We start from the raw sequence: 17,478 nt of genomic DNA on the forward strand, positions 1-17,478 counted from the left end.
GACTGCCCACAATCCTGCCTAAGCAAATCTGTATGATGGAGATTAAGGGGCCATCTTTACTTCCAAGTAAGCAAGAGTGTGCCCCTAACCTGAGTTCCCTCCACACACAGAAATGCTGAACTCAAGTGTGGTAGTGCTTTTAACTCAAGTTATCTGGCCTGCCAGGAGGTAAAGGTGAACACAACTCAGCTGCTAACATGACAACTCTGCAATGTGGAAGCCAGCTAGCTCCACTTGAGTGCTACAAGTCCTCCAATGCCTTCCCATAATTCCCCTTCTCACCCTCATGTACACAGAAAGGACAGACATTATCCCACAATCTACTGGGAAAATTCCTACAGCAGCTCAGCGAGTGATGGGATGTGCCCCCCCGAAGTCTTAGTGACACAAACAAGTGCAGTGCCACTGTGGACATAAGCAGCTCAAATGTTACTTTGCTTTGCGGTCCTCTTCCACTCAAGCTAGACTAACTCATGAGAAGTAACTTCAGTGCAGATAACTAGAACCAACACTGCAGTGAACACATACACTCAATAACTCAGCCTTTGGGTACAAGAAATAGTCCACCTGGAGAGCTGAGTGATGGGAGGGTCACTCACAAGTCACATCCTCTTTTCAGTTCCTTAAAGGAACACACAATTCATGCAGCAGAAAATGGTTAAACATGCCAGTCCATGACTGCAGTTTCTCAAACCCAAGCAGACCAATTCATTACCTTGCGTCGTCAACTGAGGCAGTACTGCATGAGCTGGCTGCAAGAAAGGTCTCTTGGGGGATGAAGAGACAGGCTGTGCTGTTCCTCTCAATGTATTTGGGTCCTAAAACATTCCCAAATTTCAATCAGTATTAGTGAGCTAACAACTTAGTCAAAAGTTTGGATGCAAAGCCATTCCTAAGACAAGATATAATTAACAGCAATGCACCCATGTATAGACAGGGAATTTAAGCTTGACAGGAATGCTAGCCTCATGTGGAACTGAATGTCAACAGTTCCAATCATACAAGCTGTCCCCATGAGCTTCAAAAAGGCACAAGCGAGACACTGACAGCAGTCACCCTGCAGGCAGGCAGAGCAGCCACTGTGCACTCAGCAGTAGTTCTTGTACTGCCTAGAATGTATATCAAATCCTACATTTTAAGGAACATTAGTGCCTGGTGACGCACCTCTATTTCTGAGTCACTGGAGTCAAGCTGGGTGCCTGCTGTTCCTGCAAGGAAAGGTAGCATAGGCTGTCCCATTTTAGCCATCCGAGAAATCAGCTTTGCTTTTGCTACATCAGGATTCTGGAAGAAACATTTGCAATTACATTGCCTCCATATGTTTTAACCCGTTTTTCAGTGCCCTCTTGACACTAACCCGGATTACTATGGTTCTATAGAGCACAGAATTATATACTGACTCAGTTGCAGGAGCTTTGTTCAGTCTTTTCCATCTATCAAATGAAGAAAGTCTCTGTATTTAGAGAATTCCTGAGATCTTTTCGTCCTTTAGATAATACTTTAACTAAAGAGAGAATAGGAGTTAATATACTGTTTTTACAGTCATGAGTACTGTATGGCTATCTATTGTACAAACACATTAACAAGATAGAAAGAGACGAGCTGGATGAGGTAATATCTTTCATTGGACCAACTTCGGTTGGTGGATGGGACGAACTTCAGAGCTCTTCCTCAGGTCTGAGCAAGGAAACCAAAGTTTTCGAGCTAAATACAAGGTGGGACAGATTGTTAAGCATAAGGGGTTCACACATGTTGCAGCATAGCTTTTGAAGGTGTGCAGATTTTCTTTGAGAACATGACAGATCAGATACCGAGTGTTCACATTATGAAAATTCACACAGGAATTGAAGGGAATCAGATCTTTCCTGAAACAACTCTACCACCTCATACTCCAGGGACCACATTCTAGGGACCTCCTACATGCTTCCCAAGATACACAAACAAGGGAACCCAGGCAAGCCAATCATATCTAGCCAAAGGAATATCAGGACTCACAGAAGCCACCTTCAAAACACTCACCACACAAGGGGCAGTTTCCTTCAGAACACAACTGATTTCCTCCAGAAACTCCACGACATTAACAACCTCCCTTAGAACACCATCCTTGCCACCACGGATGTCAATCTCCCTATACACCAAAACCATCATCATGATGGAATTGCTGCCTGCCTCAAAGATAGTAACTCCTTGCTTAACGCTGTAGTTATTTTCCTGAAAAATGCTACTTTAAGTGAAACGATGTTAAGCAAATTCAATTTCCCCATAGAAATGAATGTAAATGGGAGGAGATGGGGGGGGGGGGGTTAGGCTCCAGGGAAATGTTTTTCACCAGACAGAAGACTACACACACACACACCTATACTGTGTATGTATGTGTGTACGTTTTAAACAATTTAATACTGTACACAGTAATGATGACTGTGAAGCTTGGTTGAGGTGGTGGAGTCAGAAGGTGGGATATTTCCCAGGGAATGCCTTACTGCTAAATGATGAACTAGCACTCGTCTGAGCCCTCAAAAGTTAACACAGTGTTGTTAATGTAATGTAGCCTCATGAAGACAGCACGAATGGAGGGAGGAGACACAGAATGGCAGTGGCTGCAAACATTCCCTGTGGAAACGGAACGTGATGAAGAACCCATGTTATCCCACTGAAGAACAGCACTCCCTCAACTTTCCAAAGTGCCGGGGGGTGGGGGAGCATGTGTGTGTGAGAGAGAAACACACACACTCCCCATGTGTGTAAGAGAGAGAGACCTGCATTGTCCCTTTAAGTACGCTGACCTCACTCTAAGTACACTGCTTTTTTAAGTACAGTAACTCCTCACTTAAAGTCATCCCGTTTAATGTTGGTTCATTACTGATCAATTAGGGAATATGCTTGTTTAAAGTTGTGCAATACTCCCTTATAATGTCGTTTGGCAGCTGCCTGCTTTGTCCACTTCTTGCAGGAAGAGCAGCCTGTTGCAGCTAGCTGGTGGGGGCTTGAAACCAGGGTGGACCTGCAGCCCCCTGTTCCCGATGTGGCAGCCGCCCAGCAGGCTATCAATTGCCATCAATTGCCAGCAGTTCAGAGGTCCCTTCTCCCCATTGCCATGTGCTGCTCCTGCCCTCTGCCTTGGAGCTGCTCCCTGGAGCCTCCTGCTTGCTGTGCGGGGGGTGGGGAGAGGGGAAGAGGGGTGCTAATGTCAAGGTGTCCCCATCTTCCATATGGGGAGGGCAGGGGGGACATGACAGGGCTCAGGATGGAGGGAGCTTCCTGGCAGCAGCTGCCATCTCAGCTTGCTGATTAACTTAAAAAGGCAGTGTACTCAGAGTGGGGTCAGCATACTTAAAGGAGCAATGTGCATCTCTCTCTCGCTCTCACACAGACAGGGTGTGTGTCTGTCTGCCATGCTGTCTCCCCTTCCTCCATTCGTGCTGCCTTGTAGAGTGTAAGGCTACATTAACAATGAGTTAACCCTTGAGGGCTCAGCCAATTGCTAGTTCATCATTTAGCAGTAAGGCACTCCCTGGGAAATACCCCACCCTCTGACTTCACCACCTCAACCAAGCTTCACAATCATTAATACTGGTACACAGCGATGAATTGTTTAAAACGTAGAGAGAGAGAGAGAGAGAGAGAGAGAGAGTGTGTGTGTGTATACACACTAGTCTTTGTCTGGTGAAAAACATTTTTTCCCCAGGAACCTAACCCCACCTATTTATATTAATTCTTATGGGGAAATGGGATTTGCTGAACATTGTTTGCCTTAAAGTCGCATTTTTTCAGGAACATAACTACAACTTTAAGCGAGGAGTTACTGTAGATCAGCAAGTTGAGACAGCAGCTGCTGCCAGCAAGCTCCCTCCATCCTGAGCCCTGTCCTGCCCCATCCCTGCTCTGTAGAGATGGGGTACAGGAACAGGGGGAAGGGGTACTCTAACATCAGCACCCCTCTTTCCCCACCTCACTGCACAGCAAGCAGGAGGCTCCCGGGAGCAGCTCCAAAGCAGAGGGCAGGAGCAGCACATGACAGTGGGGGAAGGGATACCTGAACTGCCCACCAATTGATAGCCTGTTGGATGGCTGCCACACAAAACTTAGGGTAACTGATGGGGGGTGCTGGTCCACCCTGGTTCCAGGCTCCCCATCAGCTAGCTCCAACGGGCTGCTCTTTCTGCAAGCAGTGGACAAAGCAGGCGGCTGCCAAACAACGTTATAAGGGAGAATTGTGCAACTTTAAACAAACGTTCTCTAATTGATCAGCGATGTAACAACGTTAACTGGAACATTAAGTGAGGAGTTACTGCATCTACAAGACAATGCACCATACACAGAAATCCAACCCAAACATAGCCAAACTCATCCACTTTATCTTCACTGATAATAACTTTACATTTAACAAACACTTAGTCTATACCATGGGAACTGCCATGGGTACTAGGATGGCTCCCCACTATGCCAATCTCTTTATGGGGTACTGAGGAAAAGCTTTCAGAAAGACGCACCACAAAATCAGTACTATACTTGAGATACATCAATGATATTTTCATCCTCTAAAATTAACAGACAACAAACTCCTTCATAGTTTCCATTACAGCTTCAACCACCGTGACCACATTCCCCCATCTATTAAACTCGTTCTTCCACACCAACATCAGCTTCCTGGACACCATGATAAGCTTCAGCAATGGAACCCTACAGACAACTATACACAGGAAATCCAAGGATCACCACACCTACCTTCAAAAATCCAGTAACCACCCAAGACCCATCAAGAAATCTGTTATCTACAGACACTCCGATATCACAGAATATGCTCTTAGGAGGAAGTCTGAGATACACATCTTAACACACTTAAAACCACCTTCATAAAACAAGGACACTTCACCAGAGAAGTAGATTGCAACATGGAACAGTCCACCCACATACAACAAGAGAACCTGCTTCAATACAGAAAAAACCCACCAATGCACATCCCTACTTGTCATCTACCACCCCACACTAGACCCTATATGGGGTATCAAACAATTACAACCCATACCTGATGGGGACCACATTCAGGAAATATTTCTTTCAGAATGCCCTCTTCTGGCCTTCAGACTACCCCACACAACCTCTCTAAAATCATCAGAAGAAAGCTGTCCACAGACCAGGACACACCAACTCAAAGCTGCACCAGACCCTGCCAAAATAATAGATGCAAAACCTGCAGCCATATCTCCACTACAATAATCAATATCCCACACAACACATCTTTCTAGATTCATAGGGCTCACACCACATGTTGTGATAGATGTGTGTATCTCATCCAGTGCATCAAATGCCCCAACAGCAGCTACATAGGTGAAACTAGACAGTCATCACGCTCTCAGAAGAACTCATGCAGAAAAATGATAAGACACAAAACACCCTATCACCAACTGGCAAATATTTTTCACAAAGCAATCACTCCATATCTGACTTCAGTCCTCATCCTTAAAGGAAACCTGCAAGACACCTTCACCACACGAGCTTGGGACCTTAAATTCATAATTCTGCAGGACACTCAAGAACATGGACTTGACAGAGAGACTGGTTTTATGGCCCATTACAACAACTTGTAACACTCTGCTGCCTACGAATTCTCAATTGTCCTACAACAGCAGAGGTATTAATTTTAAGTTGTCTTCTACAACAGGTGTGAATCCCTTATGCTTAATCTGTCTCACCTTGTATTTAGCTTGGACACTGTGGTTTCCTTCTCCAGATCTGAGGAGGAGCTCTGTGAAACTCAAAAGCTCGTCTCTTTCATTAACAGAAGTTGGTCCAATAAGAGATGAGATAATATTCCACATTGTCTCTCTCATAGCTTGGGACAAACATGGCTACAACAACACTGCAAAAGATGGAGAGTTTCATGCCTGAACTCCTAAAACTGATTTTGAAAGTTAACCAGCTCCTTCATTCTATGGCTGTGCTCCATCTGCATAAGGGATACAAAGGAGCCCAGATTTCTTGACAGTAGCCCATTCTATTCTGTAGCACATAGGAGACCACCGCACACTATTGCAGCTAACAAACTTTACTTCTGAGGGCCTAAAAATAAAATGGATAGCAAGGAGTATATTAAGTTGACTATCACCATGGTATCTGATCACTACATATGAGAAGACCGTTATAATTCTATTAGCACCCACAGAGCCAAAGAAACTAAGCCCTTAAATACTGTACAAAATTATCCTTTAAGGGCCCTTGTACAAATAATGTTTTTAAAAAAGCATATAGACCCATATGTCCTTGAGTTCCCCACATCACAACTAAAAATGACAGGGAAATCCTCAAGCTCTCCTAAAATGCCTGTAGAGGATCAAGCAAGTCAGATAAAAGGCTGAAACTGTTGCCTTAACTCCAATAGACATGGCCTCATCCAGGGAAGTGGGAGGGAACCAGACCCTCAAGTGATAACCTTCAGGCTACTGGACAAGGTGAAATGAAAAGCTTTTCTAAAGAATGGAGCTACTGAAGATGCCCCTAACCATTAACAGGATGAGAGATGCAACATCTTAAAAGAATTTACCAAATGAGAGGCCACAGAGACGCGAAGGAGGAGTTAAGACTGGTGTTTCTCTTTGAAAATGTCAGTGATGACAAAGCCCCTGAACCCAGGGGACAGAGTTGTTTCAGGCTCCCATGAGGTTTACTGCAGGGGGGATTCTACAGGACTGCATGCCTGCAGAAAATCTCCCTCCTCCCCCCTGCAGATTTCCCATGTTTCCCTGCAGAAAACAGCAGAGAAGCTGGGGGGGAGGGCGTGACCATGGGTACAGTTTTGGGGGGAACTGTCCCCCTCCAAACAGAGGCAAGGCATGGGGGGCACACAAGGTTACATGCCACTGCCCCCCTCATTCTGCAAGCGCAGAGCTGCCCAGCTGAAGGAGACTATTTGTCTTGGCTCCGTTGACTCTGCAGCTGAACGCCGACCCCCACTCCACCGATCCCAACCACCTACACCCCCACTCCATCAAGCACCACTCCCCCTCCACCAAGTTCCACCCAGCCAGACCCCCCCCACCCCCAATCACTTTCATCACTAAGCCACCTGTACCCAGATTGCCCCACACCAAAACCTCTCACCCCCACACCTGGATCCCCCCCCACAAAGTCCCTCTACATTTGGATCCTGCTGGGCTTAGCCTCTATAGCAGGTGAGGTGGGGGTTTTGGGGTGATCTACCACCTCAATGCAGCCAGTGGCCTGTGCTCCCCACTGCCATGTTGGAGCCACATTCATTTATTGACAAATAAAATGTGCAGAATTTTAAAATATTGTGCGCATAACTTAATTTTTTGGTGCAGAATTCCCTCAAGAGCAGAGGTTATTGGCTATTCTAAGGAAATCATGAACCCCAGGGTGCTTGTATATTACACACAGACAAAAGTTATCCATCTATCTTTTCAGGCTGCATAAACCCTAAAACATTCCACTGGTGATCCAGGGAGCTTAGTTTTCAGTATAAGACTCTTGCTGTTCATTTAAGGACAAAGTTTCAATCTTAATTCTGAATGGACAAAGACTAAGTCTTCCCATGTTTGTACAGCACAAAGCAAAACTAGGCTTTGATCCCAAGTGAGGCTTCTGGGTAATAACACAATATAAGTGTTAAAGAGATAATGCTTTGCTTACATGCATTTTAATAATTTGGGCATGACTTAAATATTTGGACATTCCTGTGTATGTTTCACATTAACTAAAGCAATACTTACTGCTAGTTGTTCACTTATAGAGTTAGACTTGGCCCGAACAGCTGGCTCTCTGCAGAGAGGAAACAAGTATATGGTGGGATTAAAGTTAGAAAAAAAAAATCTCTGAAGAACTGATGAAGAGTACGCTACATCTCTAAATTGTTGAACATACCCGTCAACTGTAGTCCCCACAAGCAAAACTTCACTTTTCCATCATAAAATATTTCAACACTTCATGTTTGGAAAGCTATTTGTAACCATATATGACAGCTTAGATTCTGTACCACTATTGTGTAGCAAATTCCATGACTGTGGAATTGCAAAATACACAAGTCATTGATGATAAATATCAGAGGGGTAGCCGTGTTAGTCTGTAGCCACAAAAATAATGAGGAGTTCGGTGGCACCTTAAAGACTAACAGATTTATCTGGGCATAAGTTTTCATGGGTAAAAAACCCCACTTCTTCAGATGAATGGAGTGAAAATTACAGATACAGACATAAATATACTGGCACGTGAAGAGAAGGGAGTTACCTTACAAGTAGAGAATCAGTGTTGTCAAGGCCAATTCAGTCAGGGTGGATGTGCTCCACTCCCAATAGTTGATGAGGAGATGTCAATACCAAGAGAGGGGTTGCCATCAGTTTGGGTCTTACAGATATTTTCACAAATACTAAGTTCTAGGAACTCTGAACTCATTCTGCTTCCTTAATTTTCTTACCCAGGCTTCAGAGGTATTGTCAAAGGAGGCAATCCGACAGGGTCCATGGAGAAGCTGTCTGAATTGGGTACTGGGGAAGATGCAGAAGAATCCCTAGAACCAATACTCTGCCCATCAGAGCCAGACTCCTTTACCAGCTTCACCTAAGAAAACCATGATGAAGGTATTACACACAGACCTGTTTTTCTGGGTCCTGAAACAACTCTCTAGTATTCTGCTTCATTCTGGCCAATGTTTTGTTCATCACACATTTGCTACAGAGTAAAAATTTACATCTATTTAAGAACTATAGGTTTGAAGTTTCCCTCTCCATCTCACTCAAAATCTAGCCTTCATCAAGTTTTTAATTTTTTCCTGGACATCTTAAATGCAAGTGGAAGAAAGATACTTCAAATCAGATGGGTCTTAGTAATGCAGATATATTTTTGTACTTATCCTGATATTTTACTGGGTATATAGAGGCTTCTAACTATGTTGTAATTCTCATGTACAGGGGCGTTGTTACTTTACAGGTAGAAATGACAGAAGTGTTGCCAACCAACAGCCCAAACCAGATGTACAAAAATATATTTGGAAGGAGACACTCACCCGCTTAATTTCCACCTCAAAAACCAGGGTGGAATCAGGAGGAATACGACTGGCTACTCCTTGGGACCCATAAGCCCATGCTGGAGGAATAATGAGAAGTCGTCTCCCCCCTTTCTTCATCCCCATCATCCCTTCTTCCCAACCCTTTACGTTTCAGAAATACAAAAGAGAAAGTTGATTTGTAAGCAGCAGTCTGACTCACTGACACAAAAATATCTGCAATCATTCTGGTGAGGCTGTTCTAGGCCAGGTTATAAAGGTTCCAGTATGCATATTGAAAAGTTTCTTGTGAAGCCCTGGGGATACAGCATTGCTCCATTTAGGATAAAAAACCCTTAGAGTAGAGGACCCATGATATCCAATTAAGAGTATCAATATTAATTTCTAGGCATCAGAAGACAACACCTAACATACAAACAGTGGAACAGATTGCACCTTCTGCCATCTTTAATATGGAGATGCAGCCAGCCTCCAGGACCTCTATTTGGTTTCCAGAAGCTTGGATGAAGCCTTGTCTAGTAACTCAAGGCTGGTCTACACTGGGAATTTATACTGGCATAGCTACGTCTTGCAGGGATGTGAAAAACCCAGCCCTGAGAGACGTAGCTATGCCAACTCCCTCTCTCCCCCGCCCAAGTGGAAGACAGTGTTAGATTGATGGAAGAATTCTTCCATCAGCCTAGTACTGCCTCTCTGGGAGGTTAATTACCTACACAAAAAGGAGAACCCTTCCCATTGGCATAGGTAGTGGACACACTAAGCACTACAGCGGCACAGCTGCAGCTGTATTACTGGAGTGGTTTGAGTGTAGACATAGCCATAGTTTTCATGGGTCAACACTTGGATACTTTAAAGAGTAACCTCTGGTAACTTCTGCTGTATGTTAGTAATCTGGCCAACTAAGTGCTATCCTTAGGTTTAGACATAGCATTTAAGGAAACTGATTATGGGTAGAAAAATGTAGAAGTTAATGGAGCAAATTAAAAAGTCCGCTTATAGCAATATCAGCTACTGGATTAACATGCAGATATGCATTTAAACAGACAGATGACAGAATTCATCTTCAATTAGTGCCAGCTTGCCACAGGACCAGTACAAATTACTATTAATGCAGTAATTAAAGTTTAAATTGGGAAAAACTGGTTTTGAAATCTTGAGGCTTGTCTACACAAACACTTAGTTCATGGGCAAGCTGGGGTGTAAATCTACCCCACACTAACCTGCTATACACTATGTGTGGATCTTGCTGCCATGCATTAACAGTTCTGTAGTCAATAGCAGCAGGGTCCATGCAGATACTTACACTTCGGGCACAGCAGGCTAGTGTGGGTAGATTTATGCCCCAGCTTGCACAAACTAAGTGTTTGCACAGACAAGCCCCTAGCAGACCAAAAACCCCTCTCCTCCTCCCCGACTATGAAAGAATCTCAGATCTGCACCAGTTTGATGGACCAGAGGGGGTGCCATGATGCTGAGGTTGTCTTCAGAGGAGTTTCATAAAATCCCCGCACAGCTTCAAGTGATCTGTACACATGAATGAACATAACAGAATACATTCTTCTTGAACCGAGTTTCCTCACAAGAAAGCTACTTTTCTGGAAGCCTTGCAGGGCAGAAGTGCTGCCACCAGAAAAGTATCAAGGAACCTCCTGATATAAAGATTTATTTTCAAACAGGCAGCTTCCTTTCTACCGCACAGGAAAGTTCTATGGACTTCGCTCTCTATTACCGAGAGAACAAGAGGCTTGGTTATTGGAAGGGAAGGCAATAAGTATAGATGCAAGATGTTGTGCAAAACAAGGAAAGAAGAGATTTAAAAAAATAAGTCAGTAATTTCTTTCAAGCAAGCACAAGTTTTATCATACTATCATAAATACAATAGAAGTTATTATGGTTTGTGTGACTCCAGACAGAACTTTCAGAAGTCCTCCAAGATCTATGAGACTTTAGTACACAGAAGATTAAGGTAAAATGCCAGAAGTTCTACCTTAATGACTTTTCCAGAACCCAGCTTCAGACGCAACAGCTTGTCCTTGTTGACGTTTGAATCAAACACCTATGGAATTGAAGGTTAACAGGGTACAATCACTAGGATTTCCTACCATGGGGCTGATGAAGTTTGCAGTTGTAACGCAGTATTCAAACTAGGAAATAATGTGTAAAAAAAACACACAAAAAAGCACAATGTCCTTTATTTCATAAATACCTACCACCACTTGTGTCTCTTAATGTGGTAACTTCAAAAATGAATGCTAATCAAGGGGGAGGGGGAAAAAAAAACAACCAAAAATGCAGCATGCCCCAAATTTCTAACTAACTGCACATTGACAGTTTTGTAGGTGTGCAGTAACTGGAGACTCAGGCTTGAAAAGCAACTTTAAGTCCTACAGCTTGGGGAAGAGTGAATCAAATTAAATGCTACACAGCCAGATTGCCGTAGCAATAGTACAATGGGCCCAGCCACCTGTTGCTAGCTTTGTGACCTCTGGGAGTTTACTAGACACAACTAGATTTTAACTTCTGTAAAGTGTTATACCACTGTATAATCTTAGTACTCTTAGTACCATCAGTTTAAGTGGACAGATGATAGTGTCCTACAGCAAGGAAAGGAAATTAGACCTGGATCTTCTAAACCAGGGATCAGCAACCTGTGGCACACGACCCGTCAGGGTAAGCACCTGGCGGACCGGGCAGGTTCGGCCAATCGCAGCTCCCACTGGCTGTGGTTCGCCGTCCCAGGCCAATGGGGGCTACGGGAAGAGGCACGGGCCGAGGGATGTGCTGGCCGCCCTTCCCGCAGCCCCCATTGGCCTGGGACAGCGAACCGCAGCCAGTGGGAGATGTGATTGGCCGAACCTGCGGACGCAGCAGGTAAACAAACCAGCCCAGCCCGCAAAGGACTTACCCTGATGGGCCACGTGCCAAAGGTTGCCGATCTCTGTTCTATACAGTGGCAGAGATCATGAGCCACAGGACTATGCGAGTGTCGCATTATGCTGACATCCTAGTGACTTGCTTCCCAAAGAAGAAATGAAGTCACCTTATTGACTATGTATCTGGATGCCTGGATTGGAGGAAAAGCATTCTTCTCACATAGCATGAGAAGCTGACTTTGCAGGAACAAGAAGCTCCCAACCTCCCTCAAAGCACTTTCCTAACCAATTCATTACTAAACAAAGCAGAACTTGTGGTTTAAGAGTAACATCTTCAAACGTTCCTAAGTTTCTAGAGAAGGGAGGCTCTGATGGCAGATGTAAAAGTTACACTTGATGCCCGGTCAAGACATTTTCAAAGCCAGAATGATTAGTTCTGTTTTCATGGCTCTTTTGTTAAATATCCATGTTTGATATTAAAAATAAGTCACAAGAATTTCAAATCATCTTTTCCTGAACACATATGGAACCAGTTACTTTCCTCACTGTTCAATACTCAAAGGAATTTATGAAGGGAATTTTCTGTAATTTTTTTACAAATCTTATGTGTAGCTCAATTCCCCCTATATTTAGCATTACTGTCCAGTGGGGGGGGGGGGGGAAGGAGGGAGGGAAAGGAATAAGTTTGCTCTCAGGGCAAACTAAGAGACATGCATGCCTCAGAGAAAGTTGTGATGGAGAGAATACTTTGCCATCCAATGGTGTTGAGATTACAAGTCTCTTCCAATGACTTAATTTGAGAAGGGTTAATATTAACCCATTTCTAGTAGTAAAAGCCCCTTTACCTGTCCAAGCCCATTGTTCTGGAACAGCCAACCGGTATAGGCAACCTCCAGAGAGTCTCCTACTTCCAATCCCTGCCCCTCTCCAACAATGAGATCCTGGTACAGTACCGAGTCCAGTGAAGGGCTGCTGTTGCATTTGGCAATGCATAACTACAAAGGAAGTCCGAACATTAGCACCCTTTGTCTGTGGCCAGCTGCAGCAGCACAATAAATTCCACTTAGACTGAAGACAGGTAATATCAGATTTATTTCTCACTGTATCGGTAAGAAGCTGAGTGTTACTGATATACTTTACACACATGAACATTACTGATGCTTCATCTCCTTACGCAGCACTTTGCTCATATATACAATGAGAAAACCACTTCGCTCACAACAGCGTGTTGATGGGTTTAATTAACATTTTAAAACACTAACTTCTTTGGATGAAAGCGCTAGAGAAGTAGGAGTATCACAATTTGAGACATGCTATCCTGTATTCAAGTGAACCAAACAGAATGCCAACTAATCAAAGCGCAGCACATTCACATAGCTACAATATGCATTTCAGTTTTACTTTAGTGGGGAAATGAGACTGAACTGGGCTTTGATTAAGAATGCGGCTTAGCAAATTGTGAGCAACCATGATTTTTGTTTGCTGTTCTGAACATGATACAGCACCAACAGCATAGATAGAGTTAGTGCAAGAGGGCAGTCTGCTGGCTTAAGAAGATTACCTGTTTACTGAAATCCATGGCTGCCTTTTCTGACTCGAACATGATCGACCAGTTGTGTCTCTGATCATCATAAAATGTACTGTAGTTGTTGGGCTGAACCTATGGAAAAAGAAATCAGACCCATATCAAAATTATAAATATGTGTTCAGTTCAAGCATTTGGATTTTAAAAACACACCTATTTCTAGCTTGCGGAACTTTTTCCATAAGCTTGGCTTTGTGTAAATCGAGTTTACGTAACTCGGGGAGCATCTGTACCCTGAAGAAAAATGCGTCAAAACTTGCTAAATATACGATTTACAAAGTTCTTCATATAAGCCACAGTTTCCTAAAAATCGATGCCTAAAGTTAGACTAGGAAATCTATATTTGGGCCGTTGAGTATGAGCAGCCTGATCTTCAGAGATGCAAAACATACTTGGTTCCCACAATCAGTGGAAGCCAATAGGTGCTCAGCACTTCTGAAAAAAATCAGCCCATCTCAATTTGGGTCCATAACCATGAATTTAGGAGTCTAACTTTAGGCACCCAAGTGTGACAGTTAAAAAATGAATTTCATTTTTTAAAAAATGAATCTTATGTGTATTTCTGTTTCCCTCCATACTTTACATTGCTACCCAGTAGGAGGAAAAGGATTAAGTTTGCTCTGAGGACAGACTAAGACACAGGTATGTGTGTGCACGCAGTCTAGCTGGCAGAATGGATTGAATAGGTAATTAAAAGAAGCGGCTGAAACTGACCCAAACCAACAAAGTGGACCCAAGATGACAGAGATACACCCCTCTCCCCGTGGAAGACACCCTCCCCCCACAGCAACTGAACAATCAACACTTAACACCAGGAAACCCCAGCAGGCAGGACATGTGAACTGAACTGGAGAACAAAGGGGAAGAGGTGTCAGGTGGTTGGAATAAGGGCTACCCTTTGGAGGGACATAGCAGCTCTGACCTGGGCAAAAAATGGGTACAGAGAGCCAAAGCAAGGGATAGAGTCCATCACAGCTTGGCCAGGATGGACTACAATGTAACTTCTGCCTCTTCCAGCTAATCTAAGGATTTTCAGATTGTGTGTGTGTGCCAGGCAACTAAAATAGTTACCTTGTTTTGAAAAGGTTGCCTGTGTCACTGTACATCTTCACTGAGAGCACTGCATCCCAAAGGGGTACACTACAAGCCTCCTGCAGGGGTCGGACTTGGCTGCAGGGAGCTATGAAGAGAGAGACAAGGATCTCTGCTGCTGTAGGCCCAGTCTTGGAGAAACTGTCTGGTCCTTGGGGCCTGATACATTAAAGGAGTCACTCCCAAGAGACTGGTTACAGGCTGGGGCATAGACCAGGGCCTGTGGATCTGTGATACCAGGTTTGAAAGTTTTGGCAATAGTTGTTAAGTCAATATTAAAACAGGACAGAATCTAGTTTAGAATTTCTTACCGAGATCCCATGCCGTCAGCACTGGCAAAACATTTTAGTAAGATCACTGCTTTGGCTCCATGTTTGTTTATAAACACCTGATATAAATCACTTTCAGTCCATGGGTAGTAAAACAAACTTGCTGAAAATGGATTATGGAGCTAAAGGGCGAGAGGAATTATTCTTAAATCAAATAAAGGGATGGAGGTGGCTTGACATCTTTCCTGCTACTTGTTACTGATAGCTATTTTTAACCTATTCAGGACACTGGTTCTCTCTGAAATTGGAGGAAAAGTTAAAAGGAAACTTTCAGAAAGGTTTGCAAAAACCTAGCAAATTCTTACCTAAAGAGAAACATGCTGTCAGATTTCACACAGAGCTCAGGCATTTTCTTGCCCTCTCTCCATCAGACACGGCATTTTTTTTCCCCATTCCCATAATCATTTAAGAAAAGTCTAGGACATACGTGAATTTGGGTTTCTCTGATCCCATTGCAAGTGTACAAGAAAAGCAAAGCAATGTAATTTGCTCTGTAAAATGAGGATTATCTCCACTGTACAGTGCTGTGAGATCTACTGTTGAAAAACTTCCTTGATTTTTTATGATAGGAGGAGAAAGAATAGTTGTGCACCATGAATTCAGAATGTTGTATTTTACAAAACATGAATGAGGGCTTGTCTACAATCGATCTCCCGTTGACTCCTGTACTCTACCTGATCGAGAAGAGTAAGGGAAGTCGATGGGAGTGTGGAGCCCGCGGTAAGCATATCTATGTCGATTTGAGTTACACTATTCACATAACTCAAATTGTGTAGCTTAGATCGACTTTTCCCTTTAGTGTAGACAGGGCCTGAGTCACATGCCTTGTCTCAAAGACTTTACAATCTATAGCTAAGAGGACAAAATTTCAGGAGAGGGAAGGTGACAATTCCTAGCTGCTATACAGAGTACAGTGTACCAGAAGCTTAAGGGCAGGTCTACACTTAAAACATTGCAGCGGCACTGCTCTAGTGATTCAGTGAAGATGCTACTATGTCAGTGAGAGAGCTTCTTCTGTTGGCATAGTTAATCCACCTCCCCGAGAGGTGGTAGCTAGGCTGATGGGAGAAGCCTGCCTGTTGACATAGTGCTGCCTACACTGGGCTTTCCCCCCACCCCACCCCTGAACTACATAGTTATACCAATGTAAATTTGTAGTGTAGACCAGGTCTAAGTGAAGACAAACACATATGACTACCGAAAAAGAGATTTTCTAATGCAGAGTCTTACCGTGAGCACAAACCCTGGATGGATCCTGGCAACCGTGACCTGCTGCTGCTGATTGATATAAAGGAGAATCTTGTACTTGATTCCACAGGAGGGAGGGAGGAGGAAACAAAAAAACAAACAAAATTAACCCCCACACATCTGTGAAATTCTGGTGTGCACTATGAGAGATACAGTAGCATTCGGGCCATAGTTTGTCTGCCAAATGCACCAGCAGTAGGTGAATTCAAAGCAATGAAGTTTAACTGCTGAAATGTAAATAGCAGGTTGTACTGTACTCCGCATGAATCTATGCGCTTCTGTATTAGAGCATGCGCAGTATGTGCGTATACTTTCAACACTTTTCCATACACACGTACTTGGCCTGGAGAGTCACCTCACAACTCTTAAATATTCATTTGCTGAAGCACCTTGCTTTGATTACACCAAATCAGCTTTGATTCTTGTTTTGTATTCTGCTTCCTCCTAGTCTGCAGTCTAACAGCACAGCTATAAGGGTGGCGAGCTGTCTAGAGGACCTGTGGTCAGGTCACAGTCTACTCTAGATGTTGTGTGGCCTAGTAGACAGAGCACTAGACTGGAATTCAGGAGACCTGGGTTCTATTCCCTATCATTGACCTGCAGGGTGACCATAGGCAAGTAATTTCACCTTCAGAAGTCAGACTAGATTGGGGTAATCAATTATTTTTTTGTAAAGGTCCAAATTTTTTGGCCAAGGTATAGTCAAGATCCAGACTCCAGAGAAAACAAACAACAAAATAAAAAGATTTTTGGGTCCATTCAAAAGCTTATGGCAGTCCGGATTTGGCCCGTGGTCTGCCCATTATCTACCCCTGGACAAGGATGATCACAATAGTTCCATCTGACCTTAGAACATATGAACCATTCAGCTGATAAGACTACTTATATGCAAGGGATATGGTAAAGGATGGGTGTTCAACTATAACTTTTATATTTCTTGATTTTTGAGAGATTAACCATGCAGCCATAGTTTTGCATTAAAAGTTGACATTAATTTCCCAGGTTTTTGTTCACTAAAAGATGAAAAGATCTCCTCAATTCTCTAATGGATCAGGTAGCAAAGGCCAGCAGCTATCTAGCAATATTAAGTACACTCATCACTGGTTTACTGAACAATAGTTAAACAAAGGTTAACAAGTTTCAGAGTAGCAGCTGTGTTAGTCTGTATCCTCAAAAAGAACAGGAGTACTTGCGGCACCTTAGAGACTAACAAATTTATTAGAGCATAAGCTTTCGTGGGCTACAACCCACTTCTTCGGATGCATCCGAAGAAGTGGGTTGTAGCCCACGAAAGCTTATGCTCTAATAAATTTGTTAGTCTCTAAGGTGCCACAA

The 17,478-nt window shown here is 43.5% G+C and overlaps 1 protein-coding gene across 1 annotated transcript in view; it reads right to left on the reverse strand.

The window, feature by feature from the left end:
- The window catches only part of FKBP15 (FKBP prolyl isomerase 15), a gene marked incomplete in the record, with an annotated part of 70,050 nt that overhangs the window by 32,443 nt on the left and 20,129 nt on the right, over nucleotides 1-17,478 (reverse strand). The window contains 9 exon segments of the mRNA XM_034793301.1: nucleotides 716-818; nucleotides 1,165-1,284; nucleotides 7,728-7,776; nucleotides 8,429-8,571; nucleotides 9,017-9,160; nucleotides 11,004-11,072; nucleotides 12,735-12,884; nucleotides 13,451-13,549; nucleotides 16,126-16,200. Of these exon segments, the coding sequence (XP_034649192.1) occupies nucleotides 716-818; nucleotides 1,165-1,284; nucleotides 7,728-7,776; nucleotides 8,429-8,571; nucleotides 9,017-9,160; nucleotides 11,004-11,072; nucleotides 12,735-12,884; nucleotides 13,451-13,549; nucleotides 16,126-16,200 (952 nt within the window).

The sequence above is a fragment of the Trachemys scripta genome, chromosome 17 (genome assembly GCF_013100865.1).
Source record: "Trachemys scripta elegans isolate TJP31775 chromosome 17, CAS_Tse_1.0, whole genome shotgun sequence".
Taxonomy (NCBI): domain Eukaryota; kingdom Metazoa; phylum Chordata; order Testudines; family Emydidae; genus Trachemys; species Trachemys scripta.